At 43.3% G+C, this 25,805-nt stretch overlaps 1 protein-coding gene across 8 annotated transcripts in view; it reads right to left on the reverse strand.

Annotated features, from left to right (window-relative positions):
• The window catches only part of GRIP1 (glutamate receptor interacting protein 1), a 658,373-nt gene that overhangs the window by 23,685 nt on the left and 608,883 nt on the right, over window positions 1-25,805 (reverse strand). For 5 of the 8 annotated variants that reach the window (XM_036455350.2, XM_036455348.2, XM_036455354.2 and 2 more), the window contains 6 exons: window positions 19,157-19,301; window positions 17,091-17,230; window positions 16,486-16,680; window positions 4,142-4,298; window positions 2,773-2,884; window positions 2,614-2,658 (listed from right to left, as the gene is read on the reverse strand). In XM_036455350.2, coding sequence (XP_036311243.1) covers window positions 2,614-2,658; window positions 2,773-2,884; window positions 4,142-4,298; window positions 16,486-16,680; window positions 17,091-17,230; window positions 19,157-19,301 — 794 coding nt within the window. The remainder of the gene's footprint in view (window positions 1-2,613; window positions 2,659-2,772; window positions 2,885-4,141; window positions 4,299-16,485; window positions 16,681-17,090; window positions 17,231-19,156; window positions 19,302-25,805) is intronic. The other 3 variants (XM_045588225.1, XM_036455356.2, XM_036455355.2) reach the window with 1 other exon arrangement.

The raw sequence follows: 25,805 nt of genomic DNA on the forward strand, positions 1-25,805 counted from the left end.
TTTTTTCGTGGAATCAACAGAAAACATGTTGGAAATAAAATACTTAATCACTGCAACCGGAAAATAAGTTGGCTTTGATAAGCCTTAGTCATGCAGAAGTTACAAACCAGTCTAGAAAGGGTTCTGATGGGAGCAAGAACACATTCTCAAAAGGTCTTTAGTTCAAGTTGATGGCTTGGTTTGCTTTGTTTAAAATGAACTTCAATTGAGTCAGTGACATCTCTGAAGCAATATAACAATTAAAACACAAACACATGAACTACAATAAAAAGTTAAAAAAAATATTTTACATTTTCTAGGATTTGTTTGGGCTCCAAGAATTATTTATGGCCTTTTATATTTTGCATAACTCATAATTTACAATTATAATTTCCTCTTTTCTACATTATCAGTGAGATAGCTGGTATGTGCAAACAACTTAGAAGAGATACGTTCAAGAGTTCTCTATCTGACGTTTAAAACTTTCTGTATTAGACAAAAAGCAAAAGCAGTGTTCATTAATCAAACAAATGGCAAAAATAATTCATTTCTATTGGATCTTTAGTAAGTGCTATATAAGTATTCTCTCATTATAAACCTGTATTTTAAAGAAAGAGATATATCTAATAATACATATTAAGTAACTTGTCCAAAGTCTTAGTTAGAATTTTTCTCTTTTGTTAAAACTATACATTTTTTAAGTTAAACCTAAATTATTGCTAACAATGGGGGAAAATGACTAGTATAATTTTTCTTTTCATTTCAATTGTAGTCACTTCAACTTAGTTGATCTTCATTTGTTACAGTTATAGTGCATTTTAACTTTTTAAAATATATTTTATTGGTTTTTTACAGAGAGGAAGGGAGATGGAGAGACAGTTAGAAATATTGATGAGCAAGAAACATCAATCAGCTGCCTCCTGCATAATCCCTACTGGGAATGTGCCCTCAACCAAGATACATGCGCTTGACCAGAATCGAATCTGGGACCCTTGAATCCACAGGTCGACATTTTATCCACTGAGCCAAACTGGTTAGGGCTGCATTTTAACTTTTGCAGTGGAAGTAAATTTTATATGCCTGAACCTAGCTCAAATAATATTTTTTTTTGGGCATAATTAGGGTTTGCAATTAAGGGATAAGGGATCAGAGTTTATTTAAACTAATAAATGAATGTATTTTTGTGATAAAAGTGTAAATAAGACTCTTCTTTGTAGTTTTCCAATCATCCTTTCTAGTTGAGGACTTTAATTTCTCTTTGGCTGATAAACTCAGCCCATTACCCTTCTGGATTTCTAATTTCAAAAGCCACACCTACCTGCAGGTACATTACAGGAGGCTGGCAGGCTGGTGCAGTATAACTTTTATGCTGATGGTTGTTGTTTTCATTAGATCACTCAATTTTGGTGTGAAAAACACATACTATGTTTTAAATCATTTGCATTTTACCTGATATAATAGAATATTAGAAGGAGAGTTGCTTCTATAAAAAAGCATCCAAATGTAAAAGGCACGTGAGCAAAGACACGCTTACAAAAGCAGGAGCATGTTCAGGAATTGTGAACTGAGCTCGTCTCTCAGTTCTGGCCCCTTTAGGAAGTGGTAAATTTTAAATAAGCCAGCTGACGCTTAAGCATTCTGCACTTTTGGAGAGTTGCATGAAAAGGAATTAATTGCTACTGTTTTAATATATTCAAGTTTTAACAGATTATCCATCTCCAGATCCTTTAGCCATGCTCGGAAGCTGAAATTCATGCCAGGTAATACTATGGTATTTATAAATTCAAATTAATATTTTTGTTTACAATTCTCTTTGCAGATTCACACAAAATATCCACACATGCAACTGAGAAGCAAAATAATAGAAAGATGAGTCATCATTTTAAAACTGCAAGAGTTCCACCCAGTTTTGCCATTCACATTCCTTATGGGGACCTCGTATGACATCAAAATAAAAATGAAACTTTTGCCACTTTATTTTTTTTTTTTTTACAGCTTAGGAAATTTAAAAGAACATAAAAGGAAATAGCCCAGGACTTCCCAGATCGAAGCGTGAATATGTCAGCAAATTCATGGCTTTGATTAAAGGACTTCGGCAGGAGCTCAGCTACGACACTCCATCTTGCCGGGACTCCTCACGTGCACACTAAATTAATGTGGGGTCAGAATTTGCAATGAGCAGCAAAGCACTGCATGGCATTCTGGCTGCTTAACCCACAGACTGGCCTTTTTGCACCAGCTGCGTCGCCATCTATTTGAAAGGACAAAAGAGAAGACAATACAATTTCCTCTTATGTTCCGCTTCACGATCAAATTAATTTCTGTACCGGGTACAAATGAAAACATGCCAAAGAAACCTTTCTAAAGCGACTCAGGGAATGAGATGCGCCCCTTGCTGGGAGGCGGAGCTGCCTCCTTAGCGACTCGGTGGCAAACAGGGACAGTCAGGGTTAGCAGGGAGCAATGGCAGAAGCCACAAGTCAGTCAGCTCAGGTGGGGGGAGGGGGAGGGTGAAAATGGGGAAATCAACATATTTTTAACGGCATTGTATCAAATCAAATTGCTGTCCGGAAGGCAAGGAGGGCAGGGGAGGCAGCTTCACAAGCAAAAAATATAAACAGAAAGGGTAGCTACCAAGAGAGTCATGTTTCTCAAAGACACACGCCTGTCAGCTTTCTCCTGTGGAAAGGGGTTAAAGCTTTTTAAATGCACTGGCGTGATAAATGCCAACTCAGAAGGACCAAAAATAATGAATGTAGAAACAGTCAAAGTAAGGAGCAGGGCCGAGTCTACCTCAAGCTCTCGCAGGATCCCCGACTGCCCGCAGGTCTCCAGATCCTCCAGTGCCTGGGACCAGAAGTTCTCCTCCTGCTCCGCCTCCGCGCCGTCCGGAGCCCCCGTGAAACTGTCACCAAAAGACACAGCCTTGGTTACAATGACGATGCTGCTAGATTTTTTTTTCTTCCTGTATCCAGAATCTCACTCCTTCATCTCACACACGCAAAAAACCCAGATGCATTTTGGGTTTGGCTTTCTTCTAACTGCGGCTTCCATATAGAGCTGGCTGGGCGTGAGGGCCCTTAGGAAAGGCTAGAATGAAAGGAGGCCCCTGGTCTGGCTCACTGAACTTCTGCGTGCTCTTGGCCACTGCCCCAAGAACTGCATTAACGTGGCGCTTGTGTAGGAATATCTTTCAGCTACGATGCTGCAGGGGAAGAAGTCAGACTCTCTCTAAGAGAGAAAATGGTTTCCCACCCTATGGTAAACACAGTGTAGGTCATTGATTTTCAACCAGTCTGCTGTAAGAATTCTTAACCCTATGTAGTCAGGGGCACTGACCTCTTTTTCCTTAGATTGACAAATTTCAACAGCCAACACAACCATAGCCGTCTGGTGTGAATAAAATCAAAATGACACCGGTTTTTTTTGTCTGATCGGCAAAAATATATTTTTTGGTGTGCCAAGGAATGTTAGTAATTAATTAATGTGTGCCACAAGATGCAAAGGGTTGAAAATCACTGGTACAGATCGAGTAAGTGCTATCATTTTTTTATAAATTTCCTTCAAGTATTTTGGTAAGGGACACAACGCTAAAATATGTCTTAGCAAAAAATATGGGGCCCTAGGTGTATGTTTTTAAAAAATAAAAATTGATGTGAAACTACCTTTTAAATCAGTGGTTCTCAACCTTTCTGATGCTGAGACCCTTTAATACAGTTCCTCGTGTTGTGGTGACCCCCAACTACAAAACTATTTTCGTTGCTACTTTATTACTGTAATTTTGCTACTGTTATGAATAGTAATATCAATATCTGTGTTTTCCAATCGTCTTAGACGACCCTGCTAGCGGTTCTCAACCTGTGGGTCAAGACATCGGAAAACACAGATATTCACATTACGTCACAGAGTGAGGCCACGGTTTTTAGAAGTAGATTTCCCCCTCGTGCTGCTGTTTTACTTGCCCTGCTGTGCGGTGGTGCCCCAGCTCCCACTGGGCAGACACAAGTGTTAGAATCCTGCCACGAGGCCAGCACGGCCATTCTAGCAGCTTCCAGAAGCCAATGCTGCAAACATGTGCCAATGGACGTAAAGAGGTTCAGACCTTCTCCCCTCCTGTCCAACACAAAGCAGCCGGGACAGGGCCACGGGGGATGAGCCTTACCCGCTGACCGTGGAGCGGTCCCAGTCTTCGTTACTTAGCCCCACGTCTGGGTAAGTCTGGCTCCGAGGCTTGGTGACCGGGGACAGGCTCCCTCGCTGCTTTGCGCTCCTCCAGTCGTAGGTATTGAAGTTGTATCCCGAGGCCTGGAAGCCGGGACCTGAAACCAAAGACAAGGCGTTCACTTCCGGCCCTGAGCACCTCCCGCGAAGTCTGGTTACCAACTGGTCTTTGTCTGTGGTTTCCATTCATTTGTTCAAGGGGGTTGACTTTAATGGAATTTGGGATCAATAAAGGCCATCAAGATAACACTGAAGTCTTACATTTAAAACACATCCACACACATGAGCTAATTGATTTATAACAACATGAGGTAAGGGCTTCAGACCCATGCAGGAGGGGTCGCTGCGCTGGGCTTGTGCTTTATGTAGCTCCTGACTTACTCTATGGGCAAGAGATCTATTAGGCAAGGGACATATGCCCAGCAGACTTAGATCCAACCCCTTGCAGAGCAAGTTCCAGAAAGTCAGAATCCTGAATTTCCTGCCCAGACAATCTCCGAGCTATGTGAGGGCTTCTTACCCAAGTGCAACCTTCTGAGAGTGAAATGTGCCACCAGATGTAGGTTCCAGACTCAAAAGTGGCTAGTTGCAGGTGTGTGGACAGAGCTTGGATATATGGGCTGCGGGCACAAATGTTAGGGATGGGCCCGAGGATTACTTAATCCAATGAGAAATGTCCCTGTTAGCAAGCAGAGGGGTCGAAGAACAACAACAACAACCATAACAACAGCGAGCACAAAGTGGGTACTCATTCTGCACCCAGAACTTCATTACAAGCTTTCTTTGTATAGATGCCTTTATGTATTCTTCTGAAATGTCTTTCAAAGTAGGTACTATTGCATTTTACATATGAGGATACTAAAGACTCAGAACAGTGGTTCAAGTATCTAGGACAATTTGCATAATTTCTTGGGAGAGCCAGCTTTCAGATTATCACGTTGCACGTACACATCTCCCCAAAACCGACTTGGCTGAGAAAGCACCAGGAGTCTGAGGTCTCCCAGCTCTCCTCTCCCTCCCCCCTCACAGTTGTTTCCTGCCTCTTTACAAAGGAAATGACATTTACCATCCACCTCAAGCCTTTGAAGGAGCTTGGGCCTGGGATACAAATAATCTAGTGATAATTGGGAAAGACTTGCTCCTGCACCCTGCTGGTGTGGCTCAATGGTTGAGCATGGACCTATGAACCAGGAGGTCACGGTTCCAACTCCCAGTTACGGCCCATGCCTGGGTGCAGGCTTGATTCCCAGTAGGGGTTGTGCAGGAGGCAGTGAATCAATGATTCTCTATTATCATTGATGTTTCTCTTTTTCCCTCTTCCTTCCTCTCTGAAATCAATTAAAACTTTTAAAAAAGAGAAAGGCTCACTCCTGAGGGAAGGTCTCTGAGGAGCAGGGCTTTATGTCAACTAAACAGACTCAGGGCCAGGCTTTGACCCTCTCCTGTCCACTGGCCTCTGTGCATCTCAGAGTCAGAGGTCAGAAGTGTGGAGCGTTGGTACTTCTGTATGTTCATATGAATTGCAAATGAAGATTGACTTCCTCTCTGATGAGGAGTTAAGTCTGATTAGCTCGATGGGTGAGGCAGTGAGGGATATTTTTGGCAATTAGCTTATATAATGAACATTGTCTTAGAATCTGAGCTAAATTTTGGGCTCTGTACTTTGATAAAATGTATTATAGCCTATTTACAGTAAACAGGGAAATTCTAGTCCTTGCAGGAGATATTTAAATTAGGGGAGGAAAACCTGTAGATGGCAGCTGTAAATGTGTGATGGGTTCTGCAGTTTTCCAAAATTCCTCTGGGGGTTCAGTGGGAGAACAGGGGCTCATTGCAGGTCGGAGTCTATAGCTTGTGCTTTAACCACTACAGCGCCATTCACCCTTCAGAAGGGGAGTGACCAGCAACACTGCATCTCTCCTGGCTCCTCTGACAGGCAATCTGTTTCCTCCTTCTGACCAACCAGCCAGCCACCAGGTACAGGAAGTCTCACTTTTTATGGTACAAAAAGTGTTAGGAGAAGCCTGTACTTGCCTCAACCAGCTCAGACCTGCTGAGAGCCGAATGCTGCATGGTGGTATCCTTCCGGGGTTACCCCTTTCTGATCAGCATTAACCCACTGGACCATTCTGTTCCCCAGGGAAATTCCAACAGGTTTTAAACTGGGCAAATTAATTCTTATTTTTATAAAAAATTTTTATTGACTTCAGAGAGGAAAGGAGTGTGAAGGAGAGAGAGATAGAAACATCAATAATGAGAGGGAATCATTGATTGGCTGCCTCTTGCACCCCTACTGGGGATTGAGCCAACAACCCAGGCATATGCCCTCAACTGGAATTGAATCTGGGACCCTTCAGTTTGCAGGCCGATGCTCTATCCACTGAACCAAACCAGCGAGGGTCGGATGAGCAGGTGTGCAGCATCGTCACTAGACAAATGCCACCCTGGTGGGCACATGTCTTCATAAGCACTATTCAATCATCATTGCATTACAGCAAAGCAGGGCATGAAAAGGGGATAAAACTTGAATCGCTTAGAATATGCATGAGAGTGAGAGAAGACACAGTCATAGAAATAAGCATTCTAATAGCACAGAAGTGTTATCTTTTTAATCTGAACATGCTGATTGCAAGAATGAGACCTGTGTGGGGGTGGGAATGCGGGTCATGAATGGTGCCATAGAAAGGTGACATTGAGCTTGGAGTTGGAGGATGAGTTGGCCTCTACAGTAGGGGTACTGGGTAAGGCAGCAGGAGAGGCTGGGAAAGGCACAGTTAGGGTAACCCTTGCTCCCTGCCCTCATGTTCCATCAGTGAGTTTCTGCTTCACTCCCAATGAGGGACCACATTCCAGGAATATTCCAAGAACATCCCTCTCACTACCTCTTCTTACTCCTCTCCACAGAAGAACCTGGGGTTACCTAATTGTCAAGTTTTGGGAAAGAGCATTGGTTGTGTGCACTTGACCCCTCTTGGCTTTCTTTGGATTCATTCTCTCCCGCGGCTGCTGTTCTGGGACATAACAAAACTGGGTCCCACTCTTGGGTTCTCTGAGCTCAGAGGAGGCAGGGAGACCAAGACTGTGGCCATCAAAACACCAATTTTCCCCTCTTTATTCTTAGTAGTGAAATACCAGTTTTGGGATGGACATATTACTGTTCAGGATAAGACTCTCTCTTTCCTAGCCTTTCTCGAAGTTGGGCTAACGATGTAGAACAGTCTGGCCAATGATATCTAAATGGAACTTCTGGAAGGTTCCTTACAACCCTCTGTCCTGCTGCCTAGAATGTCAATGAAATGGCTGGAGCCCCAGTAACCATCTTGGACCCTGTGATGGGCCCGTGGGCCCAAACCTAAGGATGGAAGCTGAGCGCTAAGCTTGGTAGAGAATACATTCTCAAGAACACGGATGTTGTGAATTTTACACCAGCTCTGAAATGCTTACTTCTTTAGGATCTAAGATACTAATGTTAGAATTTTAAGTTCTGTTCAGCTGAACCAATGTCAACGGTTTGCTTTGTAGACTGACTTTCTCCTCATGAAAGTCTCAGTGTCTAAACTTGGGTTGGGGTAGGGAAATAACCATCCTAATTCTGGCTGTGCTGCCAATCCAGCTTTCCTAGAAAAACTAAAATAAATAAAAAAGTTATTTTAATTGGTAGCTGACTCCAATTTCTACTTTTCAACTGTTTTGCAACTGATAAAGGAAGAGGTGGATTATTACATCAAAACACCTAGAGCTACAAAGGTACCAAGGACCACATCTTGCTTAGCGAGCACTGAGATGTTCAGGATGTGTGCAGGGAAGATATTGCAATGGAGGCCTGGTGCATGAAATTTGTGCATGGGAGAGAGGGGTCCCCTCAGCCCAGCCTGGATCCTCTCCAATCCAGGACCCCTTGGAGGATGTCTGACTTACGGCTGGGCTGAAACCGGAAGTCGGACATCCCTCTCATAAACTGGGACTCCTAACTACTCGCCTGCCTGATCACCCCTATCTGCCTCCATGCCAGCCAGATCATCCCTTACTGCTCCCCCCTCTGCCCTCCCTCTTCTCCTCCCCCCCCCCCCCCCCGCCAATCTGGTTGCCCCACACAGCCTGCTGGTCAGTCATTTGGTCATCTCTTGCTAACACTTGTCGCCCCACACAACCTGCTCTTCAGTTGTCATCGTGACCAATTTGCATATTACCCTTTTATTAGTATAGATATTGATTTCAGAGAAGAAGAGAGAGAGGGAGAGAGAGAGAAAGAAACATCAAGGACAAGAGTGAATCATTGATCAGCTGTCTCCTGCACAGCCCACACTGGGGATCAAGCCTGAAACCTAGGCATGTGCCCTGATCAGGAATTGAACCATGAACTCCTGGTTCATAGGTTGATGCTCAACCGCTGAGCCACACCACACACGCAGGACTCTGTGTTTATCCTAAAATAATAGAGAAACACCAGGAGAGTTTTTCTTAAAGGGAGTGGCAGTATTAAGTTTAGTTTTCTAGGAATCACTGATAGTAATATGAAGTGGTAAGATACTCAGAGTAGGTGATGAGGAAGTAAATATCTCAGGCCACATGAAAGTTTACAACAAAGGCAGTAGCCATGCAAACACACGAGATGTTAAGCTAGTAGGAGGTAGGAAGATGCCTGCTCCTCCAGGCTCTTTACTGCAGTGGGAGAAAAGCAACCCTGTGTCTTATTTAAATACCAACATTTCAGGTTTATTTTATTTGGAGGTGAATTCAACCCCTACCTGATGCAGGTGGATGATGTTATTACGACTTAAAATAGGTGGAAATTAAGTTCCTGTAGAGGCCAGCTGGTTGCCTTGGTTGAGAAAAAGTTAGCAGGCCCTGAGGAATATCCCTTTACACCAGGAATTGAACTTAAAATTCACAGAAGAAATTAAATGAGGCAGCCCAGTTATGGGAAGAATCAACTGCCAGAAATTAAAACTTTGTTTTAACTGAATGATGGTGCAAATACATACAATTAAAATATAAGCATGACATTGGAAACTAGATTTTAACTTCAAAATTGATAAAAGAAGTAAACTGAAAGATAGCAGTTCTAAAATTTATTTCCTAGGTAATTAGTCTTTCTATTTAAAACTAGAGGCCTGGTGCATGAAAATTCATGCACTGGAGGGGGTGGTTCCTGAGTCTGTCCTGCCCCCTCTCATGGTCTGGGAGCACTCAGGGGCAGGAGGCAACCTGGCAATCAGGGGAAGGCGACATCCCTATCACACCTCTGTTGCTGCCACTGCCAGCAGTGCAAGCCTCGGCCAGCCCTGGTTACCTGAGCCTCGGGTGGCCTTGGGTGGCTGAGTAGCCACCATCCAAGACTTGCCTGTGCCTTGGGCCGGCCCTGAGCAGCTGGGGGGCTGCAGGGTCTGGGGGACTCTGGAGGCAGGTGCAAGGAGTGGCTGAACCTGCATGGGGGCGAGCCTGATTGTGCTGCACACCTGCCACCCTGGCAGGGCTGAGGGGACTGGGTACCGCCATCTTTGAGGGCATGGCAGTCAATTAGCATATTCCCTCTTTATTAGATAGGATGAAAAACCTTTTTCTTTTTTCTTCCCTTCTTCTGCCCTTTTTCCCTTTTTTTTCTTTCCTTTCCTTCTCTCCCCCCCCCCCCCCCTTTCCCTTTCTTTCACATCTAGGTTTTCATATCTGGTTTTATACTTTGTATCATAATGTTAGGTATGTTATGGAATAATGGTATCCCTCCAAAATTCATCTGTTGAAGCCTTCACACCCAATGTGACTATTTGCAGATAGTCTTTAAAAAGATAATTAAGTTAAATGAGGTCATAAGGGTGGGGCCATAGTCCAATCTGATCAGTGTCCTTATAAGAAGAAGAAATGTAGTGCACAACAGGGATGCACACACACAGAGGAAAGGCCATGTGAGGACCAATGAGAAGATGGCCATTTGGAAACCAAGGAGAGAGATGGTGCCTCAGGAGAAACCAACCCAGCTGACATATATTTTTGTTGTTATTGTTGTTGTTAATCCTTACCTGGGGATGTTTTTTTCCATTGATTTTTAGAGAAAGTGGAAGAAGGGGAGGGAGGGAGGGAGGGAGGGAGGGAGGGAGGGAGAGAGAGAGAGAGAGAGAGAGAGAGAGAGAGAGAGAGAGAGAGAGAGAGAAAGAGTGAGACACATTGATGTGAGAGAGACACATTGATGTGAGAGAGACACATTGATGTGAGAGAGACACATTGGTTGCCTCCTGCACACGCCCCTCAGTCTGTGGTATTCTGTTACAGCAGCCCAAGCACACTAATACAAGGTAAGAGATTCAGTCTAGATTACTCTCATTGAAAGTAATGTTAAGTTCTAGTCAATGGAAAATAGGTCTTCACAAATGTATGTACTTCTGAAAGTTTATGGACTCTTGGTAATGACACAATATTTTTAAGATAAGCATACGTCAGGTATTTGTAAAATTCTGACACTCCAGTATTATGCAATTGTTTTCCAGTGCCACCGTGTTGTGCAGATTAATATCTTTCATTTAGCTCTTAATTCTCACTCAGTATTACGTTAGGAAAGTGAAATAAACAAAGGCTCATGTTCATAAGGTTTGAAATTGAAGAATGGTTTTGGAATTCAGTCTTCAACTCTACAATTTAGGACTGTAGCTCCTGCCATTGCTTCATTTTTTGAAGCCAATTTTAGTCTAGCAAAGCAAGTCAGATAATTCCTTGCCAAATTGTTTCCTAAAGACCCAATATGGTTAAAAATGAGAAAAATCAAATCATATGTTTGTGTAACTACTTGTAATTGTTCCTGCCAAGAACGATGTAAGGGTGTGGATGAGACTGGTTTGAAAATGGCAGAGCTGCTCTCCTTTTTCACAGAAATCACCTCAAATAAAAAAGGGATTAAAAAAAAAAAAAAAAAAAAAAAAGAACGTGAACTCCATCTTTGGCAATACTAGAATCTCAAACCATTATACACTAGAGATGTTACCAAATTCTGAGAAAGTCAAACAGGGCATGGAGGGTTCTGGCAAGAAGCCAAGAGGAGACACCATGGCCAGAGGTTTCAGAGAAGGCCCAGGCCTCCCAACCAGGGACCAAATGAAGCAAATGGGGAACCAAATGCTTTGTTTGGAGCTCTAAGGGCTGCACCGACTGGAACAGGAAGTGTCATGGCACGAGGGTAAAACTGGGGAGCTGGGCTGAAAGACAGCACCTAAGGCTGTGCCAGAGGCTGCAGGAAGCAATCTATCTGTGAGGCGGGCTAGCAAAGAGGGCTCCTGCACTGCTGGCAGTCTGCAGAGGAGGAATGCACTCATCACAGATACTGGGAAAAGGGTAAGTTTTGCTAGCCTGGAGCACAGCTTGGGCTAGCTTCTGTCTTAAAACCTCTTGCAAATTTTCAAATCAGGAGGAAGTCATCTCATTCAAAGGTGAGCAATCTGTACACCAAGTTAATATTAGAGGGGGGGGAGGTAGAAAGATAGATAGATAGAGATAGAGAGAGAGAGAGAGATAGAGAGAGAGAGTGAGAAGGGACAGAAAAACAAAGCAATAGCAGATGAAAGATACTCATGAGAAAATGGCTACCATGGAGCAAATGATAAATATAACCAAATATATCATCTCAAAATTTAAAAAATACAAACTGAAACCGTCATCTCTCTAATATATAGATCAAAGCAGAGATATAAGAGGGCCAGGAAAATTGGGTAAGGCAAGGCAAGGCAATACAAGGAGTGAAACATAAGCTTGTAGAGACCAGAAAAAAATGGGAGAGAGAAAAAAGCACCCCCCCTCCCCAACATGGAGAAAGTACTGCTGAGTGTCTGGTCTGTGCTACTCTCTGTGTAGACCATGCTGTGCCCCCAGCCACATTAAAGGACAGTTGGGTCTCTAGCTGTACATGTTGGTTTCTATTATTAGCCATCACCATTTTTATGAGAACTACAAGGAAGCATGGAAACAAATGAATTATGCACCCAATTCAAGTTATAAAAAGACAAAAATCTAAGAACACAAACCTGTTAATCAAATTAAAAGCAAAAATTTATTTAAAAAAACCAGAGTGGAACTAATAAGTAAATGAAAGAATCAGGGTTTTTTTTGGAAAATACTAAATAAAAATAAACCATTACTAATAGAATCAGAGTGAAAAAAAACATAAATATACCAAATATGGAACAATATTGAGAATATAATTCTAGAAACCTAGAATATAAAAATACTTAAACAAGAGATTACTTAATTGTATGCAAATATATATGAAAACCAGGAAAAAAACAATTTTTCCCCCCGAGAGAATACAAATGATAAAAATGACCTCTAGAGGATTCAGCAATCCTACTTCTGAGTATATATATCTAAAATAAATGAAATTGGTATCTTGAAAAATTCTACTCACTCCCATGTCACTTTAGCATTATTTATAACAGCTAAGATATGGAAACAACCTAAGTGTTTGTCAGATGAATAGATTAAAAAAAGAAGAAGTAAAACACATAGGAACAAAGAGGAGAATGTGGCTGCTGGAAGCTGGGGAAGGGAAGAAATAGAGAGATAGAGAGATGTAAATCTAAGGATAAGATGAATAAATTCTGGGGATTTAATATATAGCACGGCAACTATAGTTAATGATACTATTTTGTAATATTCTTTAAATTTGCTAAGAAAGCCATTGCTAAGGTATTCTAACCACACACACACACACACACACACACACACACACACAAATGGTAACTATGTGAGATAATGGATATGCCAATCAACTCTATGGTGGTAGTCATTTCACAATATACATACATATGTAGGTAAAATCATCACATTGCACACTTTAAATATATGCAATCTTGTCAATTATACACCCATAAAGCTGAAAAAAATGAACTCAGAAAAGAGAAATATCTAAAGACATGTTAAGGCAGAAATGTAACTACCTGAGTTGAGAGTCAAGAATTACCGACATCACAAGACCCTCACTATCTATGAGAATGACAGAGTCCAGGCACCAACAAATCTCCTCTTGTATTGACTGACCTTTGCTAAATCCAAGGAAAGCAACTGTAAGGTTTTCTCAGAGTTAGAAGGAGGGATAAATAAGACAAGGGTTTTGATAAGGCAGAAGGGCATGAATACAGAGCATGGGGCCTGGAAGAAGTGGACCCAGGGGCTGATTAGAAAAAGTTTGCATCCTAGCCACCCTCTAGAATCGAGAGTCATCCCATTGTGCGACTACTTTGAACACATTCCTTCTTTCTCTACCATCTTTGATTTCTCCATCCTTTCCCCCTTTTCTTTGGCTTCATAATGCTTTGCACTCTCTTGGCCCTTCAGGTGGGTAACCTCTTCCATGAGAACAAGGACCGCATCTCTTTTGCCCAACATTGTATGCCCCCTATACTGACCTTACACTGTGCCACCGTTTCTTATTTGCTGAATGAATGAATGGGGGGCAAGAGTGACATTTTGGACAAAAGCAGATGACAATAAGGGATGCAGCTGCAGAGACACAGGAATCAATGGAGGTGCAACATTCTATTGGACACAGGCAACCACTGTAGACTTACAGGTGCAGCAAGAATGTACAGACTTCCTAGGAAATGGTAGTGTCAGCTGAGAGACCGGAGGGACAGGTGGGAGAGAGAATCTACATCTCACAACAGATAGCCAACAGGGGGGAAAATATGGTTCTATGCCTTGTTTTAGAAAAGTTAACTGGTTTAACCCAATATCAGAAGTAAAGGCAGGAAACAGACTTTGAGTTCTGGAAAAGAATAAGTGCAAAATGAGTGACAGATAGGATGTAACTATCAAAATTCTTAAATCAAGAGAGGCTACACTGATAGATTTTACAGTCTGCAGCGATGATGGTAAAAGCCTTGAACTGCTCCAGGCTGTCAGATGACTGCCTGACTTCCTTTCTGAGTGCTACACTTTATTAAGAATGGAGTTAAATTTGAACGTGTCCAGAGGCTCCCAGGATGATAAAGATACTCAAAAGTAAGCTGCTCGAGGAACAGTTAGAGGAACTGGGCTATTTTGATCAGAGAAAGAAATACTGGGAAGAGGCATGATAGCTGGGTTTGAGAATCTGAAGGGCTGTCAAGTGGAAGAGGCTTTTGTGTAGTTCTGAATGACCTCCAGGGCAAAACTAGCACCGATAGGTGGGAGCTACCGGCAGATGGATTTTCGCTCATTGCAGCGGAGGACTCAGAGACAGAGCTACGTTCATGGAGAAGGCAGAGCAGTGAGGGAGCCCCTGTCTCTGGGATGCTCCAGCCCCAGCCCAGGCAGTGTGGTCCTGCAGCAAGGCTGGCCATGCACCAATGGCTGCACTGGATGTCAGAGAGCTGGTTTCTAAATTCTCTCCCAACACTGAAATCCTGTGAGCAACACGCCTGTTGCCTTCTATGTCCGTGATGGGAGTCACTTGAGATTAATTTTGTGAAAGTGCTTTGTAAACACCAAAGTGCTTTACCAATATACGGTCTGGTGACTCTTATCACCTTGTTAAGACTTCAATTCTGCTCCGATTGCCACTTTCCCTACTTATCTCTAATCTCTCTTCAGCCGCATAAAGATTTCTAATTGGTAAATGCCAAACTTAATAGTATTGTGACTACTATTCCCTGTCTAGGATTTCAAATGTTCCAAGGGCTTTGTAAATAATAAATGATTCTTCATTTTTCATGAAGCCCTTTATTGAGTACGCTGTTCGTGGTGCTGATCCTACAGTGTAAAGCAGTGTTTCCCAAACTTTTGACATATGTGTACCCCTTCTATAATTTTTGTAATGCTGAGTACCCCTCGTACTCATGAGAATGTAGAATTAGGCGCAACTAAGCACGGTGCAGTGCATATCCCCACCAAACTCTGGTGCAACACGTACCCCCACCAAACTCTTCCCGTACCCCTGGGGGTATGTGTACCACGCTTTGGGAAACACTAGTATAAAGGGACGGGGTAACTGAATTATTACACATCCACCTTGTGGGGTGGAATTTATTCAAGTTAGCAGCATGCTTACAAAATTTGGTGTAACAAAATAGACTCCACAGTAATAAGCAATCAACAAACAAACACAGTAATAAATAAATCTCAGAGTCCACGCTGACACACAACTCGGCTTATGCTCTTTGTCAGAGTTAATGTTTAGTGGCCCATGAACTCTCAGGCAGTGAGAATACCTGTTATTTGGTGGCATCGCTTACTTGTTTCAAGGCATTATGACTTAGAAAAATTAACTGCCAGATAAATAAATTCCCAAATCTATTTTGGGGTGTTTAAAATGTTTTCCCACCAAACTCTAACATCATCTCTAACAAGCAACGACTTGAGAGCTCTGAAATATTTATTTTCCTTTTTCTCCAAGGAACTTAGCAGAAAGTGACACAGACAAACACAAGTGGCGAGAAGAAAACCCAGGGAACTGGAAGGAGAGCAAACTGGATATAGGCTCTCCCAAAAAGTTAACCAAGTCACACAGCAACCCTCACCCCCAAATGTGTGTTCTCAAAGCTGTTCATCTATTGTATTTCATCCTCTGGTGGCTTACACCCAGTGCAGAAAGGGGATTCGGAGCCGAAATTTATACAAGGCAACAGAGAGAAGGTAAGACTCAGATAAGATGAAGTCCAAAGAGTTTTTTGATACACTTCTCTTTTGATGCTATGTACCATTGGGAGGGAAACAGGTTTTTAAAAGAAGCTTTTCAGTTTATAGTCTATATTCAGTCTAACACATTCTGTGTTTACTTCCTGTTAGTGTGTTTTAACTTTTAACGTAGGTTAGACTTGTTCACATGAAGATGATGTCTGCAAAGAGAACTCTATTAAATATTTTTATATATTATGATTACAACTCTAATAATGAGTAGTTGGGGAAATGCCTACAAGTTGTTTTTAAAAGCCAGAGGAGGCAGGAATAAATAGATCATTGGCTAATCTCTCATGCTCCTTGTCCGCACCCCAATCCGTCTTTGCTGATAAGGTAAGACCATAGGGCTGTCTTCAGTGAACCACTCTGTTGTAGGGTTACCCTCGTAATTAACCGATGCAGGAAGGACACGCTCCGGATGGAACACTTGAACCTTGGTAGGTCTAATGGGGGGCCTGCTAGTGTTTGATAAATGTTCATGGCTTATCAGCATTAAGAAGGAGGAAATGCGGGGCGACTTAGCCATGTGTTCAATATGGTTACACTGACGCAGACATAAGTGAAAGGTGTTCTTTTTGTGGAGCAGAAGGTGGACCTTTGAGAAACATGGGCTTCAACAATGCCTCTTTCCCCAGGCCCAGGACATACCTTGATTCCCGTAACTGGCATCGATTCCAGAGCCATCCCATGAGTCCACGGCACTGTCCACACTGGGCACGGTGGACGGGTACATGTCGGAGAGTTTGCCCGGCTTCTGTGCTGGAGAGGAGTCCTCCTCCATGTCGCCCAGGTCACCCAAGTGGCTGGGGATGGGGAATTTCTTGGGACTTGATGCGGACTGAGCTTCAAAGACAGGAAAGAAGTTTAAGTATCAGAATAAATTAAAAATTTTAAAACTTTTTTTATTGCTTTTAAAAAATATTTTTATTCATTTCACAGAGAGGAAGGGAGAGGGAGAGAGAGAGAGAAACATCAATGATGAAAGCGAATCATCAATTCGTTGCTTTCTGTGGATTGAGCCCATAATCTGGGCATGTGCTCTGACCAGGAATCCAACCAGCAACCATTTGGGGCACAGATGACACCCAATCAACTGAGCTATGTCAGCCAGGGTCATATACATTTAAATAAAAAGATAAACACTCTCTGGCTAGAGAGTCACTTTCCTAGAAATGCACATACAGATGTTTGCCCATTCTTCTTGGGAAGGAAATGCACTGGAAATTCTTAACTATGGCTCTCAACCCACTCACCATCTGTCTGTTTCTTAATTTTCAAGGTGACAGTCTCTCCCGCCATTTGCAGCAAGTGGATGGCCTCACTCAGGGGCTTCCCTTTCAAGCTGCTGCTGTTGATGGCCAGGATCCGGTCTCCGATGTGGATCGCGCCGGTTCTGAAACACCGAGGAGCAATAGGAAAGCAGAAATAATCCCTGTATGCTACTCAATATAAATTCCCGGCCATACTTTATATATTCATAATAATAAAGACTTGGCAAGGGTCTCTAAAAACCACGTCTAGCTTCTTCTGGGCAAAGTTACAAGACAACTGCATCTGTTGTGAATTACTTTTTAGTTTCAAGTAAAATTAGAAAAATTGTTTTAATTAGTAGTTAAAGTGAACTTGTATGCCTTTTAAATTCCAAGAAAGCAGAGTCATTTGGTAATCCTCTTAAAAATCCCAAGGAGACAAACAAGATTGGACAATGAATGTAGCAATGTTTAGGATGGGGCATTCCTTTTTCCTACGGATTTAAAATGTTGAACACAATCATTCTCCCAGCTAGCTAGAAGTGAGGTTCAGAGAGATGGGGACACACCCTAGGCTCTGGTGTGGCTGGGCCCCCTGCTGGTAGTTCCAAGGAAATGAAAAAGGCTGATTTTGGGAATCAATTGCTGTACAGTAATGCACCACATAACAATGGAAACATGTCCTGAGAAATGTGTCTTTAGGCGATTTCCTTGTCTTGGGAACATCTAGAGTGTACTTAACACAAACCTAGATGGTGGAGCCTACCACACACCGAGGCTGTATGGTGCAGGCTTTTGCTCCTAGACTACAAGATTGCTCAGCATGTTACTGTACAAAACAACACAAAATCAAATCAAAGCCAAGAGAAAAGGATGCAACCAAGAGACTCAGTAAATACGCTGCTGGCGTAACACAATATATTGTTTTAAAACAAACATCCTATATAATAAGAGGTAATATGCAAATTGACTCTCATGCTCTCACACAAGATGGCCACCCCCATGTGGTCAAAGATGGCTGCCACAAGACGACCAGCAGGGGAGGGCAGTTAGGGGCAACCAGGCTGGAAGGGGAGGGCAGTTAGGGTGACCAGACCTGCAGGGAGCAGTTAGGTATTGATCAGGCTGGCAGCGGAGTGATTAGGGGGTGATCAGACTGGCAGGCAGGCAAGCATTGGGAGCCAGAAGTTCTGGATCGTGAGAGGGATGTCCAACTGCTGGTTTAGGCCCAATCCTTGTGGGTCTAAACTGATAGTCGGACATCCCATGAGGGGTCTCAGATTAGAGAGGGTGAAGGCTGGGCTGAGGGACCCCCACCCCAGTGTATGAATTTTGTGCACCAGGCCTCTAGTTTTTATATAAGTAGAAAAAGTACACTCTAAAATAACAACAAAAAGAATAGTATACTAATACATAAACCAGGAGCACAGTCAGTAATTGTCAAGTATTACATATTGTGCATAATTGTATGTGCTATACATGAGGAACTGTATTAAACGGTTGCGGCATTAGAAAGGTTGAAGACCACTGGCCTAAAGCATCTGTCTGAAAGATGCAGTTTGCAAGGGGTTGGGATGCGTGCTCATGAAAACAGATCGCCAAAGGAACATTCCAAATTGCAAGGTATCATTAAGATGTTCCACTTTGCTTCCAGGAATCTCTGATGATATAGCCTGTGCCATCCTCCTCTGAAAAACAGCAGCTGAGGCCATGCCTGTCAGGGGAGAGGCTCAGCGGACGTTCGCTGAATTGACTTGGACAAGCCTCTTAACCTCCCTGAACTTCAGCCTCCTTCTCTCAAAACGGACAGGATATAAATCTACCTCCAGTCAATTGTGGCCCATTTATACATTTCTAGAGACTGATATCAATGCTAAGCCACTGGCACCTTTCACCGCCGGTCAGATGCCCCTCCGAGTCAGGTCGGAGCAATACCCAAGACTTCTCGAGCTCTAAAATCGATCTTTGAACAAGGCCACAGAAAACCCACGCCAGGGAGGAGGGCAGGGCTGTGAGGAAGGAAACCCGTCTCAGACCCAGGTAACTGGAGCAGTTCCTTCGAATGTTACCTTTCAGCTAATCCCCCTTTAGTGAGGCTTGAAATGATTATTGGATCGAACGGCTCCTCAGTTCCTGAAATCGTGATGCCGAGGGGCCCCCCATAGCGCTTCAGCTCCACGGTGTAAATAATCGCCCCGGAACTTTCTTGCTCATCTGCAATAAATGGCAAAAAGTCATAATTTCTTTTTTTTTGAAAACACACACACATAAAGTAATAAGGCAAATGTATTCAGACATAAAATAAGAAATTCAGAACCTCGGCATCAGCACATTATGTCGCAGAACATAATTATTTGGAGAAGTAGCATTTCCTTCATAGGACATCACATTCTAACAGGGAGCATCCTAATGACTTACGCTTTAAACCGGGAGAGAGTCACCAGGTACACGGCAGGCCCTGCATGCTGGCCCAGCATTTTGTGAGTGAGCCATCCACACCAGCGGGAGGAACACACGGCCGAGGAGGCAATTAGGGAGGAGTGCAGTGACAGAGATCAGGCCACGCAATTCCTATTCTCAGGCTTTACAGCCAGCTAACTTTCAATATAGGAAAGTTGATTTCACTCGGGGTTGGAGCACACTTTAACTTATGTACATCGTTAAGTGGGGCTTAGAGAGGTTGGCCTGGAAATCTAGAGTCCCTTACATATCATTCCACCGACTGTGACTTACAGCGCCCATCCTGTTGATGAACTCATGGATGTGAAAACAGGTGTGAGTGATTATCTCTCCTCTGTATCTGACATCAAAAGCCATGTAGGTTGTTTTGGTAGCATACACTTGGGTGTCACGCTGTCATACATTTATTTTGGCTATTTTACATTAGGACAAGGGAATGCATCTGCGAACGGGTGTGCCTAAAGCATCGCTCTGAAAGGCGTCCTGAGGTGCCTTCAGCATCAGTGGGTGTTTTGACTGTGTCAGGGCTGCAAATACAAAACCTGCTTCGTATTTGCAGAGGGCATGGTAAAGATTTTGAGCATTTCTTGTTTTATTCCTTGGGCCTCAGGGGGATGTGCCTGGTTAAGGAGCTACTTCCTTTCTGTACCTAAGGATCAGCTTTTACAATCAGACTGTGTCATGGCAAAGTCACACATCTACCTGTCTGTCTATATCTATCTACAGATATGAAAATCAGGCAAAATGGAAACATTAAGTGGATATTTAATGATATTAAATTTTTTTGGCCAATATTTTAAACTGTTATATTTAATTATATGTTTTAGAAATCTTAAATTAGGGCGGGAGTACAGAGAAGCAAGATTGATCATAAGTTACCAACTGTTAATGCCTGGTGACGTATGATGGCTTATGACACCATTTTCCTCTATTTTTAAATATTTGAAGTTTTTATAATAACACTTAAAGTGTAATAAAATGTTATTTTATTAAATAATATTTAATACATTTATTATAATACTTAATTTAATAATATTTAATTTAATAAAAAATTAATTCCTTCCAAAAACTCTGTGATGCTTTGAGGAAACTGATATTAATGTGGTTTGCTCATCTTCACTGACGGTGGTGGTGGCAGCCGTTTGCCTACCAGGCGAGGTCCCAGCGTATCCCACTGCCACCTGCGCTAGCGGAGGCAGACAGCTCAGCTCTGCCCAGGGTTCCTAACAGTGGTTTCTTCCGCAGATTTTCCTGATGGGGACTGGCCTTTTTCCCTCTCCCTCGCATTTATTTTCACCAGTGCTGCCAGCCTATCATTCTCTTTCCTTTCTTCCTAGAATATGTGAAAGGCATAAACCTGAATGCCACTCTCTTACTTGATATTTTTCATTGGTTCCCTGATTCCTTAAGAATAAAATACAACCCTTTTCTTTGCACAAGCTAAGCTGGGGCCGCCATGTCTTCAGAGGGCCACCCCCTCCCATTCCAGCCCAGTCTCCTACATTCTTCCTCACTAGTTTCTGTAAAAGCACGTTCCTGACATCTTGAACCTTGCATATGTCACTCCCAGAGCACAAACACCTTTCTCCCCTGAAGGACTCCTACTGGAGCCTCAGCACTTGGTGCAGATGTCTTGTCTCTCAGGAGGGCTTCCCGGCTGCCCCACAGGAGCCCCAGGCATTTCCTGGGAGACCCCACACGCCTCTGCATTCTTCTAGTGCTTCTCGCCTTTTAATTTTAATTCTTCCCTCTGCCACTTCCACGCCCTCCCTTCCCTGGCAAGGAGATAAATTAAATTAAAATTCTTTCTAACTAGAGAAATAGGAAGGGTTAAGATTCGCTCAGATAGGGCTGAGCTTTGGAGGGCCACTAACCACTGTGATGTAACATCCCAGGTTCCTTCCTCTCTGAGAACCAATTTTTGCCCCCACAGAGAAGGCGTGCTCTAGCCAGTCCTTTTCACTGGATGTTTAATTCTCTCTCTACTTGTCTCTTCCATTAGAATGAGATCACCTTGAAAACAAAATTTTCATCTGTGTATCCTCAGAGCCCTGATCTATGCCCCACAGTTGCTTCAGTGGATGCCTGAACAGGTGAGTGAAGACGAATGAATATTCATGTCCGCAGGCATGCAGTCACCAGCTCCAAGGGCAGAGAGCTGTGGGAGCCACCCTCCCCACTACTCCACGGCCTTGTTTCCTTCTCCAAAGTGATGCAAACCCAACCTGGCTCTTTCAGAGTGGGAGGGTAAGACTTGGGCTGCCTCTGTGGGAACCAGCAGGCCTGCAGCATCCTCCCCTCACAGTCCCAAGAGTGGCTGCGTCAGCTCCAGGCTGCGCAGCCAGTCCCATCTGCCGCCTAGGGCTGGAGCTCAGCTGACCCGTGCCTGGCTCTGCAGCTGAGGAGCTGGCAGGAAGGCCTGGGATACTCATGCCATTTCTCCAAGTCCCTCTCTCCTCCAGGCTGCTCCAGCATAGAAAGCAGCAACCAGAGTGTTGAAGGAACAGACTTCCTGGAAAGGAAAAATGTGGGATCACCAGTAAGGTGCTACGGGAGCCTAACCAGATGTTAATGGTATCATCAGCAGCTTTTCCATCACAGCAGAAGGCTTACAACTATTAGTGAAAGACATGACAGGGGGCCAGCCTCCTTGTTTGTTCTGCTTGGCTCTAGTTAAGAAAATGAATGGGACCGCAGAACAGATGCAGAATTGCAGCATCAATTATCAGCAACGTTGTTTTTGGGCTTCTCGAGTGCCTCCTGTTTAACAGAATGAGCGCTCTCTGGCGCGAATCCATAACGGCAGCTGCTCCTGTGGCCGAATAGGAGGCTTGGGTTTGGGAGAGAGCCCTCGGAATCCATAAACGTGCGGGTCAATCAGAGTTCATTTTAACCAAGTGATGGAATGCATTTCAGAGGATGGCCACCTTTCTTGGAGGGGAACAGCCTGAGTAAATGAGCCGTTCGGAACAGCTTCCTGGCTGTCGTGTGGTCTCAGCGGACCCCTAGAAATGATTGGAGACACATTTGGAAGCCTCCTTTTGCCTCTTCCTACAATTCCTCCAAATTCTCTACGGTTTTGCTTCGAGGTACCTTTTCAGATCTCCAAACTCTCCCATCTGTGTTTATAATGAATCTAGATGCAACCAAGGCAAAACAATAGATTTTATTTCAAGAAGGCTATTTGCATCTTTGGGGATCTGGGGATTGGGTAACAGCCATTGTTTTGGAACAGTGTGGCTCTACTTAATTTATGTTTCTGTGGTAATGAAAAAAAAAAACAAATGCGAAGGCTCCTGAAGGCAGAAAGGCCTTGGCTGTAGAGGGAGGGAGATGCCTACAATCAAGTGTTCCAAAGATGGGGCTATTGTAAAAATGAAGCTAAAATTAGCTTTAATAGCACCCTACTAATAACTGTTGATCATTAGCATTCATTGGGCCTTATTACTCGTAAGTGCCAAACATTATTGCTGAGCGCTTCAATTTATTACCTCTTTTGATCTTAAGGCAGCCAGGCAAAGTAGGCAGTAAAGGGACATTTATAGATGAGGAAACTGATGCTGAGAAGTTAATTTTCCATTTCCTAGCGTGTCAGATGGGAAGCCAATCTAGTGTTCTTATTTATTCTTCAGCTTCTCCCAGAAAGGACTAGAAACAATTAATTCAGATGCTCTCAAATGACTTATTCAATACTCTAGTACAGTGGTCGGCAAACTCATTAGTCAACAGAGCCAAATATCAACAGTACAATGACTGAAATTTCTGAGAGCCAAATTTTTTAAACTTCAAGGTCTTCTAACACCACTTCTTCACAATAGACTTGCCCAGGCCTTGGTATTTTGTGTAAGAGCCACACTCAAGGGCCAAAGAGCTGCATGTGGCTCGAGAGCTGTGGTTTGCCGACCACTGTTCTAGTAAATGATTACAACTGGTGGTCACTGACCAAATACGATGGCCTCACTCGCCTGCAATAAGCCCTCCCAAGGGCTTCTGGGTAAGCTCAAATGTCTTCACATGGTTTAGAAGGACCATGATGACTGGCTCCAGGAGAGCTTTCTCCTCTCCTACTGCCGAGTCCTTACACATCGTTTCTGCTTCAGCTCCATCTGCTACTAAGATGTGCATGCTGTCTGGCCTCCTGCTTGGTTCATACTCTTCCTCTGATTGATTCTAACAATACCTCCCAGACGATGTCAAGACAGGTTGTTAGAAGCATTCCTTGAGCTCTCCAGGCATCAGTGCACAATGCCTGCACAATGTTAACATTTTCTGCACACCCTTAGAACATTCATCATGTTGTTAATGATTGATTTTCTTCTGTTTCTCTTATAAGGCGGTGACTGATTTAAGGGCAGGCAGGGCCTGTGTCCTTTTTAATCTAATTGGCAGTCCCTGGCACAGTAGCTTCCACCTCATAGACACTAAGTAAATTGCATGACTGAATGAAAAACAAAGACTTAATGTTTGAGAAGAGTGCTGCCATCTCCTTGGGTAAGGTGCAAGGCAGAGCAATGAAACCAGTGAAGCTGGAAAATATGCTTAATAAGCATATCCTAATTATCATCATGTTAGGTATAGAGGTTATAGGGGGGAAAGGTCCAAAGGGGGAAAATGAGCTGAAGGAAAGCAACAATTCATGTTTCTGAAACTCCTCCCAGTGTGTCTGCTCAGCCTGGCTTTGGAACGGGAGGATCACCAACCGGGAGCTCCAAGCATATTCCTCTGTGTCGGCTTTTTTGCTCTGCAAGGAAAGTAGCTGCTACCTGCTTAGCTTGGCAAATCATGCAAAGTGAGGTTCTCCACAGGGCTTTGCCTCTTCCCTAGGATAGAACCGAGTGATGCTGGAGGCTTTATCCCTCCAAAAAGAAAGTGCAACCGAAGCATGCTTGTAAGGAGAGGAATGCAAATGTTGGCACGAAAAATCAGTTGTTTGGGAAATAACAAGTAGAAACCTATGCACATTTTAAAATGTTGGCTATATATTTGGACAGAATCATCCTTACCAGCTGTGCAATTGGATGTAACTACCAATTGGTTTTGGCTTTGGGTAGGAATCGTCAACACACTGCCTGACATAACTGTGAACTCTGGGTCTAGGTGGTTTCATTACAGGTGACTCCAGATCTTGCACACTAACGTACTATCGGTATGGATGGAATTGAGAACAGAAGAAGCTCTCTTAACCAAGCTCCAATTACCCAATTGTGGCTCCACATTCTCTGCGAGGTTCCTGACCCATGCCACGAACTGCTCCGGATTAGTAGGCCTCCCTCTCTAGTGCCCCATATACTTCTGCTACTGCTACCTCTTGAGTTGTAAGTTTGAAATTTTAGAATCAACTACATTTATCCCCAAGCCTGTTTTACCCCAGTTTTACTTGTTATTGTAACTATGTCATTTAATGAATCTTACATAATGTATAATATATGAGTATAGTGGTTCTATGAAAAGAAAATCAAATGCTTTGGAAAGATCCTATAAGGGGGGGTTTCATTAAGCAAACCCATACTATTAATTATGTAGAGGAAAAACTAAAAACATTTGGGAAAATAAAAATCTAGATGAGTAAGCATTATGATTACTTTAAACTTTTAAAATTCTCACCATAGTAAAACAAATGAACAAAAATACCTAAAAGTGGAAATTGTAAACTGATTATCATGGGTATAGTTTGGGCAAACAAACAGGTAACAAGATGCTTAACTATACTCTGCAGAATACTCATAGGAAAGGCCTTGGCTTCACTGGAATGACTGGCAAAATTTTAAATTAAGCACTTATATTATGGATATTCTAGAGGCCCATTGAATGAAATAATTCGTGCAATAGGCCTTCCTTCTCCTGGCTGCTGGCTCTGGTTTTCCTCTGGCACCCAGGACCCAGGCCCTCCCTCTGGCTACCACCTTCAGTTTAAAGGCTCTGGGCAGAGCACTGTTCCTGTAGCTCCCTCGGGCCCCCCCCCCCTCTCCCTCATAGCAGGCATCCTGCATGCATGCTGCCCAGAGGCCTGGAGCAGGTAGGGGGTGGGGCCGCCTCCAGCTTTGGTTAAGTTAATTTGCATATTCACTCCTGATTGGCTGGTGGGCGTAGAGAAGTGATGGTCAATTTGCATGTTTCTCTTTATTAGTGTAGATATATTTTCTCTAATTCCCCACATTTTGCTGACTCTTTCAATTAATGGACTTTCCCCAATAAGCTCTGGTTCTTATCATACACTAATAAAAGAGAAACATGCAAATTGACACCAGCCCATCAGCC

The sequence above is a fragment of the Pipistrellus kuhlii genome, unplaced genomic scaffold (assembly GCF_014108245.1).
Source record: "Pipistrellus kuhlii isolate mPipKuh1 unplaced genomic scaffold, mPipKuh1.p scaffold_m20_p_3, whole genome shotgun sequence".
In the NCBI taxonomy this organism is placed as follows: Eukaryota; Metazoa; Chordata; class Mammalia; order Chiroptera; family Vespertilionidae; genus Pipistrellus; species Pipistrellus kuhlii.